At 61.8% G+C, this 9159-nt stretch overlaps 3 protein-coding genes across 3 annotated transcripts in view; 1 reads left to right on the plus strand and 2 right to left on the minus strand.

Moving 5' to 3' along the window:
- RBM8A (RNA binding motif protein 8A) overlaps nucleotides 1-3644 on the plus strand; it is a 4109-nt gene extending 465 nt beyond the window's left edge. The window contains exons 2-7 of the mRNA XM_010565605.1: nucleotides 140-199; nucleotides 454-531; nucleotides 854-990; nucleotides 1242-1378; nucleotides 2663-2727; nucleotides 3485-3644. Coding sequence (XP_010563907.1) covers nucleotides 140-199; nucleotides 454-531; nucleotides 854-990; nucleotides 1242-1378; nucleotides 2663-2708 — 458 coding nt within the window. The 3' untranslated portion in view covers nucleotides 2709-2727; nucleotides 3485-3644. The remainder of the gene's footprint in view (nucleotides 1-139; nucleotides 200-453; nucleotides 532-853; nucleotides 991-1241; nucleotides 1379-2662; nucleotides 2728-3484) is intronic.
- A 161-nt stretch (nucleotides 3645-3805) lies between these two features.
- On the minus strand, nucleotides 3806-5362 carry LOC104830543 (gonadotropin-releasing hormone II receptor-like). Its single transcript, XM_010565540.1, has 3 exons — nucleotides 4866-5362; nucleotides 4521-4725; nucleotides 3806-4302 (listed from the first exon to the last, which is right to left on the minus strand). Exons 1-3 carry the CDS (start codon nucleotides 5346-5348, stop codon nucleotides 3806-3808), a joined length of 1185 nt encoding a protein of 394 aa, XP_010563842.1. The 5' UTR covers nucleotides 5349-5362.
- Nucleotides 5363-7641: 2279 nt separating this feature from the next.
- On the minus strand, nucleotides 7642-8952 carry ANKRD34A (ankyrin repeat domain 34A). The gene has a single exon (XM_010565607.1). It carries the CDS (start codon nucleotides 8950-8952, stop codon nucleotides 7642-7644), a length of 1311 nt encoding a protein of 436 aa, XP_010563909.1.
- Nucleotides 8953-9159: the final 207 nt, after the last annotated feature.

Below are 9159 nucleotides of genomic sequence, written 5' to 3' on the forward strand. Positions count from 1 at the left end.
CCCCCAAGTCCCGGTCCAGTTCTCCCCCCCTCTCCCCACAAGCCGCAGTACCGAGCCTAGCCCGGGGGGGACGAGCCGCGCCCGGGGCCGTGGTCTGGGTCCCCTCCCCGGTTCCGACCCGCTCCCCTTTCGCCCGCAGAGAGCATCCACAAGCTGAAGGAGAAAGCCAAGAAGCGGAAGGGCCGAGGCTTCGGCTCAGGTGAGGCGCACCCGTTGCGATCTGTCCTGCGTCGGGCTCCGGGGTGTCCCCCACCGCTCCGGGCCTCAGTCTCCCGTTTTGGGTTAAACCCTTGCCATGGAGTCGCTCGGAGAGCGGTCTGGTGTAAACACCCCCCCCCATCTTTGTGCTTTTGGGGAGTTTTAAACGGGTTTGTGGTTGTCTGGGCCCTGTTGTCCTCCTGAGTGATGGCACTGGTCACCCATTTCTCTTTCTCCCCGCTTTGCTGCGCCCAGAGGAGGGCTCGCGGGCCCGCGTGCGTGAGGACTATGACAGCGTGGAGCAGGATGGCGATGAGCCGGGCCCGCAGAGGTGTGAGTATCATGGGAGGCACCTTCCCCGCACTCACCACGGGCACTTTACCAGAAGGAAGGGAGATGGTGGGAGAACGTGGGGGTCTTCGGCTCCGTATTGGGGTTCAGACCTGGCTGGGATAGAGCCCTTCCCCACCCTGCCAGGATTTATGTCAGGCTAAGCCAACAGCCTTGGTTTCTGAGGCTCCATCTCCCCACCCACGTACGGCTTGTGCTGTGCTTCACCACAGCTTTTGGGGGGGGGCCCGTTCCCTGAGACCCCCCAGGTGATGTGGGAGCACGCCCTGTACTTGGCATAACTCCTACCCCTTTCACACCACAGCGGTGGAGGGTTGGATTCTCTTTGTCACGGGGGTTCATGAGGAAGCGACAGAAGAAGACATCCATGACAAATTTGCGGAGTACGGCGAGATAAAAAACATCCACCTGAACCTCGACAGACGGACAGGCTACCTGAAGGTAGGCGGGGGTGGTCAGTATGGGCTGCGCTTGCCCCTCGAGCCTCTCGGCTGCTTCATCACCTTCATCTTGGCTTACGGGACATTTGAGCTTGTCCGCGTGGCAGCGGCTGGCTGCAACGCACGCTCATTCGTCCCCTTCCCTGGCTCGGGGGGGCACAGGGAAGGATTATTCCCATGTCCAGCGCTTCACTGAGCTCCCCCTCTGCCAGGATCTGCTGTGGCTCACGCTCCCTCCCTCCTACTCCTTAGGGATATACTCTGGTCGAGTATGAAACCTATAAAGAGGCACAGGCGGCCATGGAGGGGCTGAATGGCCAGGAGCTGATGGGGCAGCCCATCAGCGTGGATTGGTGCTTCGTGAGAGGGCCCCCGAAAGGAAAGAGAAGGTAAGGGCCGAGCTGCAGGTGTGCCAGTGAGCGACTGAGACTTCGGCGTGCTGGGGACTGGCTTATTTGCCTGGTCAAGAAAACTCTGGAACCCATGCTGGGGTGAATCACAGAAGGGTTTGGGTTGGGAGGGACCTTTGAAAGACCATCTAGACCATGGCAGGGACATCTCCCACTTGATCAGGTTGGTCCAGTCCAACCAGACCTCGAATGTCTTCAGTGATGGGGCATTGACCACCTCTCTGGGCATGCTGTGCTGGTGCCTCACCACCCTTGCCATAAAAAATTTCTTCCTTATGTCCAGTTTAAACTTACCCTCTTCCAGTTTAAAACTACTGTCCCTTGTCCTGTCACTACAGGCCCTTGTAAAAAGTCTCTCCATCTTTCTTATAAGCCCCTTTCTATATTGAAAGGCCACAGTGAGGTCTCCCTGGCGCCTTCTCTTCTCCCAACTCTCTCAGCCTCTCTACATAGCAGAGGTGTTCCAGCCCTCGCATCATTTTTGTGTCCCCCCTCCAGACCTGCTCTGACAGCTCCGTGTCTTTCCTGCACTGAGGACCCCCCGAGCTGGGCGCCGAGCTCCAGGGGGGTCTCACCAGAGCGGAGCAGAGGGGCAGAATTCCCTCCCTCAGCCTGCTGGCCATGCTGCTGGTGATACAGCCCAGGAGACAGTTGGCTTGCTGGGCTGCCAGCACACATTGCTGACTCAGGTCCCATTTGTCACCCACCTGTACCCCCAGGTCTTTCTCCACAGGGCTGCCCCCAACCCATCCATCCCCCAGTCTGCTGGTACTGGGAACTGCCCCCCCCCCAGGCGCATGACCCTCAGGAGCTTCACACCAGCCCACTCCTCCAGCCTGTCCAGGTCCTTCTGGATGCCATCCCATCCTCCCTCAGCCACATATCAGCTGCCCACCCTCCCTGAGGGTGCTTTTGATCCCCCTATCCATGCCACCGATGAAGGTATTATAGTCCCAGTATGAACCCCTGAGGGACACCGCTTGTTACTGGTTTCTGCTGGGACGTTGAGCCATTGACTGTAACTCTTCAGACGTGGCCATCCAGGCAACTCCTTGTCCACCCACCAGTCCATCCACCACACCCAGAGCTCTCCGACGTAGACCATATACAGGGCCCTACAGAAGTCTGGGTAGATGACATCAGTTGTCCACTGATGACACCACTCCATTGTAGAAAGCCACTAGATTAGAGAGAGTGAAATCATGGCATGGGCTGGAAATGCCAATAAGCCACCCCTGACACTCTCTGCCCCCTCTCTTCCAGGGGTGGGCGCCGACGGAGCAGGAGTCCGGACAGGAGACGCCGATGATGGATCCTCATTTCTACCTGTGCGTTCCAAGTCCAGACTGGGGGAACTGGGTGGGGGGAATCGGGGGGAATTTGTATGTTGGAGGCATGGCATTTGAGAAACAGCTGGAGGAGTAAAACAGTTCATTGCTTCAGCAGGTTTGCTTCTTACAAGATTTTATTGTTTTCATACAAGAAAACTCGAGTGAAGAAGCAAACACCTGAGGTTTCTGGGGGTTATTTTCACTTGTGTTTGTGGTGAATACAGCCCCTGAGCCCAGTTACGTACCAAACTATGACGTTTTTAAGCATTTTGTTACGCCTGTGAGTGACCTGGCATTTTGGTCACTCTTCTTTTAGAGAGAAGTTGTTTTCTATACCCCAGGCAAATGTTCCTTACATCTCCTGAGGGGTTTATTCTCTTGGACTTTACGTTTGCGAGTGAACTCAGCCTTTTAAATAACTCCGATTTTGTGTAAAATTGTCCTCTCGTTATTTGTCCTTAATTAAATGTTCTGAGAAGCTGTAACTGAGCCCCAGTTCCTTTCATGCCTCTGCTACTTTTAGATTTGTCTAAAATCAGTTGATGTCATTGGCTGTTGATCTTGGGGCTGGCAATAGAATACCTTACTAGTTGAAAAAGCCATTTTTCCTTAAAGTAGCATTTACAAGCGACAGCTTTATTGCACCGTGCGCTGTTCTCTGTCAGATTGGCAGGCTCTGGGAGTGTTGAATTCTCCCCATGCCCCCAGTGCACAGGAAGGGGCACATTTTAAATTCTCCTCCCCCCCCCCCAAGGAGCCACGGTGGCATCTTTTAAAGGAATTTCTGCCCCAGATTTTGCTTTCTGCCTGACATGGGGTGCCTGGCTTCTGGCTTATTGCTCCTCACACGTTGGTGGTGCCATTAGACCCTGCCCGGCACAGAAACATGCTGGTGATGCCACAGTGCTGGCTCTGGTTAAACCATCCCTTGGCCCAAAGACAGGGTCCTGCTGAGAAAATAATCAAAGTTTATTGTTGAGTGCCTTTGTGGTGGCACAGACCTCTTGTGTTTCCCCCCAGCCCACTTTTGGGGGGTTCCCCTTGCTCTGCCATGGGTCCAGCCTGGCCTCCCCCATCACATGAAGCTCTCCACTGTCCTCCTCCGGCACAGCTCACACCTCCGTCCTGGCAGAGCTGCATCCGCCATCACCTCCAGCTCGTGCTTTCCAGATCCCCCCAGGCTGTTGCCGGCTCTCCTGGCCGGCACGGCCGTGGTGGAGACGCGGAAGGAACCGCTGAGGGCGGAGGCGACCTCCTGCTTGTGCTGGCGGTGGCTGCAGCGGCAAGTGCGCCACATCTCCCTGCGGAAATGCACCGTGAAGAGCCCGTAGATGAGCGGATCCAGGCATGTATTGAAGAGGCCGAAGAGGAAGAGGATGTGGCTGAGAGATGGCGGCACCTTCTCCCGGGTCAGCATCTCGGGGGAGAACCAGTACCAGAGGCCCAGGAGGTAGTAGGGCGTCCAGCAGACAATGAAGGTCAGAACGATGACGATGGACATCTTGAGTGTGCGCATCCTGGCCCGGGGGATGTTGTCGTAGGATCGACGGAGCTGGATCTCCTGGGAGGAGACTGGGGGGGGGGAAATGGACCGAGGGGTAGGAAGGAGAGAGGAGGAACGTGTTGCCCAGGGGTTAATTAAGAGTGGTGGGTTAATGAGTGGGGGAGAGGGGACCCAAGTGGGGGGCTGGACCCCAGCAGGAGCATCAGGAGGTGAAAAAGGAAGAGAAGAACCAAGCAGCGATGGAGAAAGGGTGGAGGAATGACATGGCCCTGGTCCGTGCTCTCACCGCGGGTGTCCTTCATCCTGCCCGAGATGGCGGCGAGGATGCGGCCGTAGCAGAGCACCATGACGAGCAGGGGCAGGAGGAAGAGGCAGGTGAAGGTGAACATGTTGTAGAGCGTCTCCTGCCAGTGTGCCCTGAAGCTGCCCACCGTCGCACACTGCACAAAATGGCGGGGCTGCAACCGGCTCACCGTGCGGAAGATAAATGCCTGCAAGGGGCCACGGGGCCGTTAGCATCCTTCCTCCCTCCCGCCATTGTCATCATCATCATCCCACCTCACCCGAGGTGGTGGGTGGCATCCCCTCCGAGGTGTCCCCTCCCTGTACCTCAGGGCTGGGGTTCGCCCACCTGGGGCAGAGCCAGCACGGCGCTGAGCACCCACGCCACACACAGCATCGCCTTGTTCCTCCTCTCAGCGCAGCCCACAGCCAATGGGTTGACGATGGCGGCGTGACGGTCCAAGGCGATGACGACGGTGACAAAGGCCGAGGCGTACATGGCAGCCAACTTGAGGAACATGAGCACCCGGCACGCCGCATCCCCCCCGTACCACTGCACGGTGATGTTCCAGGCGGCATCCAACGGCATCACCACTACTGTCACCAGCAGATCGGCCACCGCCAGGTTGGCCATCAGGACACGGACGCGGGGTGGACGCCGCCGTGGCGCCCGGGCGGCTGCCCAGAGCACGGCACCGTTGCAGCAAGCCGAGGAGAGAAAGAGGAGGCATGTGACGGCCACCCGCACCTTGGCCGCGGTGGAGAAGGTGGGCAGCAGGATGGGCTCCTTGCTGGCGCAGCTCCAGTTCCCTGCTGTCCCAGTGACATTCATGCCGGCGGTGGCTGCTGTGGGGGTGGGAGCCCGGGGACCCGCTTGGGCTTGTCCCCCCAGCAGGACGTGATGACGCTGAGCATGTTTTGGGTTTGCCCCGATTCTCCTGGTGAGGTCCTGCTCCTCTGCCCTGAGTTTGGTCAGATCTCAGCCCAGGGGGGACCCAGAGCGATGGCGCCTGCCCGGGTCCCCTCTCGTTTCCAAGGCAGTGGTGCGGTGCATAAGGGAGTCCGGTCCCAGGCTGGGGACAGCAGCCTTGTCCCCCGCCTCCCTGAGGACCCTCCTGGCTCTGGGAGCAGCTGGGGGTGCAGCTCACCCCCAGGACCCCTCAGCACCCAGCAGGACGAGGCTGGTCACTGGTGTCCCTCAGCATCACCCCCTGTCGGTGTCCCCTGGCCAGCCTGGGGTGGCCTTCCTCCTCCTCTGCCAGGGAATAACGCTGTGGGGGTTAGAAAATCCCTCTTGTCACTGAGGCTGAAGAGAAGGGGATGGGGGGGGTGTCCCATGGCTGGCCCTGCTCCCTGTCCTTGCATCCATGCTGGAGCCACATCCTTATGCCCGGGCCCCCCCAGCTACCTCCTCCTCCCCCCGCGGGGTGTTTTTAGCTGGGCCGAGCTCTCGGTGAGTGAGAAAGGGTAGGGGGGACAACACACACACACATGGATGGAGGGAGGGCCCAGCTGTCCCATGGGTGCTGCCCCCATCCCCAGCCATGTCCTGTGACAGCATCCTCCACCCCATCCTCAGCAGTGCCCCCCCCAGCAGCACCCCAGCCAATGTCCCAAGCCCCTGCAGTGTCCCCCTGAGCCCTGGCAGTGCCCCCCAACTCAGCCCTCAGCATTCCCCACCACCAGACCTTGCAATGCCCCCCCAGCAGTGTCCCGAAGCCCCGGCAGTGCCCCATGGCATTTGTCCCCAAGTCCTGGCAGTGTCCCCAAGCCCCAGCAGTGCCCCGTGGCGTTGCCCCCACCCCCCGGCAATGTCCCCAAGCCCCGGCGGCCCCTCCGGTGCGGTACCGCTCTGCAGTGCTGCCCAGCCACGCTTGCCGCAGCCGGTGCTGCCAGCACCCGGCACAGCCCAACCTCCCGCTGCGGCACAGGGCCAGCCTCAGCCTCGCCGGGAGGCCACGGGCTCCCCACACCCCCCTGGCACAACGCTGCAGGGCCTGCAGTGCCCTCCCACCCCACCCCATGGGGGGGCCCTGCCAGCACCCTCACCTCTCCCACCAGGGATGGGGACCCCCACCGGCACCAGGGCTGAGCCTGTGCCCACCCGCTGGGACCCTCCCACCGTGTCCCCATGGGGGGACAGCATGGTGTCCTGTGGGGGCTGGGCTGCCCCCTCCCATGGCCACACCGCAGCTCGGGTCCCCCCTGCTCTGCCAGCAAGAGCCATCGGGGTCCCCTGGCCCAGATGTGCTGGTGCCCAGATGTGCTAGCACCCAGGTATGGTGGCACCTAAATGTGCCAGTCCCCATGCACCGCCTTGCCCAGATGTGCTGGCACCCAGCTGCACCAGTCCCCATGCACCCTGGTGCCCAGATGTGCTGGCACCCAGATATGCTGGTGTCCAGCTGTGCCAGTCCTCATCCACCCAGGTGTGCCCAGATGTGCTGGACCCTGCCCTGCTCATGCCCAGGCCCAGCAGCCCCCCTCAGCCCCCCAACACTTGGAGACGGGCTGAGCTGTGCTGGGGCCTTTATTCACCGGGATGCTGACAGCATGTGCCCCACCCCCTGCCCGCTCCCACCCTGGCACCCCCGTTTCTGGGACCCTGCACCCCAAAACTGGGGGGGATCTCCCCTGGGGAGGGACCGTCCAGAGACATGGAGGGTCTGGCAGCTGTTATTGCTCACAGCACACAGCCCCAAGCAGCGCCTGGCACCGGCGGGGATGTGGGGACCCCCAAACGTGGGGCAGGTTGGGCAGTTGGTGGCTGCTGATGAGGTCCATAGGGAAAAGTGCTGCTGGGAGGATGAGGAGGGAGCAGGAGGAAGATGCAGGGGAGACGGAGGCAGGGGGAACGCCAGCTCTGAAGGAATTTGTGGTCGTGCAAAGTTTCTGTCAACAGCAGCAAAGGAAGAATTGTCATGTGCCTGCAGTCATCAGTAGGGTTCAGAGTGAATGTTGCCACCACCTGCACGAGGAGGCCCCACACTGGCACAAGAGCAGCTGGGCAGGGACAGAGCGACTGCCTGGGGTCCTCCCTTCACAGGGGGGTCCATGAGGATGCTGGGAGCAGGACCCAGGTGTCTGAGTGCTGCTCCAGGTTGCGGGGGGACATGGGGGGATCCCTAACTGCCTGGCTCTGGGGCCATGCTGCTCTGGAAGTTGGCCAGCTGCCGCATCTCCTCTGTCTGCATTGAGTGCCGGCGCAGCAGCTTGCGGCGTCCCTTGGGTGAGCCGGGGGCCGGGGGGCCGCGGGGGCCGGGGGGGTGTGGGCCAGGGTGCAGGGGGGGCAAGAAGCCAGCCCTCCCGGGAGCCAAGGGCTCCAGCAAGAGGGTGCCAGAGCCACGACGCTCCAGCAAACCAGGTGGGCGTCGGCGGGCAGCCGGTGGGGACTCGGCAGCTGGCAGCGGCATGGCCGATGCGGCACAGTGCCGGCCTCGGCCCGGTGATGGAGGCGGTGAGCCAGCCCAGGGACACCCCTCCATTTCAGGGGGGTCCCAGCGAGGTGGTTTGACCCGCACCGTTTCAGGGGCCGTGTTCCGGCGTGCCAGTGGCTGCAGGCAAGCGGGGGGCACCCGCTCGGCCCAGGCGGCCCCCAGTAGCCCCGCCGCCTCCCGGCCCTCCACACTGTGCCGCCGTGGGCGCCCGCCCAGGCTCAGCCCCTCCATCCCCGCCACCAAACGCTCAGGGGGTCCCCACGTTCCCTCCGTCCCCGGGGCCACCAACCCCCAGGGCTCCGAATTGAGGCGCTTCAGCGGCCGCCCCCGGCCACGGGATGGCTCCGGTACGGCAGTGACCGGTGCCGGTGGTGGTGGCGGGGGGAAGCAGAAGACGTCCCTCTCCTCTTCTTTCTCACTGCCGGCCGGCGAAGCCGCCGTCCGCACCTCGATGTCAGAGGGCGACATGCAAAGTGCCGGCGAGCGTTTCTCCTCCAGCCCGGGCGAAGGGGGCGAGTTTAGGTATTGCCGGGTGGTTTTGGTACCCGAGGGCGAGGTGTCGGTGGTGATGATGATCACCTCCTTCCCTCGAGCTTTGCAGGCATCCAACAGCACCTGCAGTGTCTCCCGGTCCCCCTGGTTAATGGCGTAAACCAAAGCGGAGGCTCCAGCATAATCGCGGGCGCTGGGATCAGCGCCGTGAGCCAACAAAACGGCGGCTACCGCCGGGCCGGCGCGTTCAGCACAGGCGTGCATCAATGCTGTCTTGCCCGTCTTATCGGGGATGTTGGGATCGGCGCCGTTTTCCAGGAGGTACCTCACCATACGGGGCTGCTCCAGCGGGTCAGCGTAGCCAGCCCGGCACGCGGCCATCAACGGCGTTTGCCCGGCGGCGTTGCCCTCGTTGATGTAGGCTCCCCCTTCCAACAAGAGCCGGGTGAGACGAAATTTGCCCTGTGCCACAGCTCGCAGCAGCGCCGAACCATCCGCTGGTAACATGGTTAAACCGGGTGGCCCGCCGGCACCAGGAGGGCGGCGGACGGGGCTGGGCATCGCGGCACTTATGGCAGCGGGGATGGCGGATGGGTGTGCTGGTCCGGGAGTGTTGCCCACTCACTGCAAGGGGACACGGCACATGTTGAAGCCCCCCCCAACCCTCACGATGGGGCAGTCCCAGCTCCCTGCCTCAGTTTCCCCAGCTGGGTC

This window comes from Haliaeetus leucocephalus, unplaced genomic scaffold, assembly GCF_000737465.1.
Source record: "Haliaeetus leucocephalus isolate CR32 unplaced genomic scaffold, Haliaeetus_leucocephalus-4.0 Scaffold193, whole genome shotgun sequence".
In the NCBI taxonomy this organism is placed as follows: Eukaryota; Metazoa; Chordata; class Aves; order Accipitriformes; family Accipitridae; genus Haliaeetus; species Haliaeetus leucocephalus.

Coding starts and splice junctions, on each gene's coding strand:
- LOC104830543 (XM_010565540.1), bottom strand. CDS start 5,348: ATGAATGTCACTGGGACAGCAGGGAACTGGAGCTGCGCCAGCAAGGAG. Junction 4,726..4,865: donor CCGTGCTGGCTCTGCCCCAG/GTGGGCGAACCC, acceptor GGCCCCTTGCAG/GCATTTATCTTCCGCACGGT. Junction 4,303..4,520: donor CAGGATGAAGGACACCCGCG/GTGAGAGCACGG, acceptor CCCCCCCCCCAG/TCTCCTCCCAGGAGATCCAG.
- ANKRD34A (XM_010565607.1), bottom strand. CDS start 8,952: ATGTTACCAGCGGATGGTTCGGCGCTGCTGCGAGCTGTGGCACAGGGC.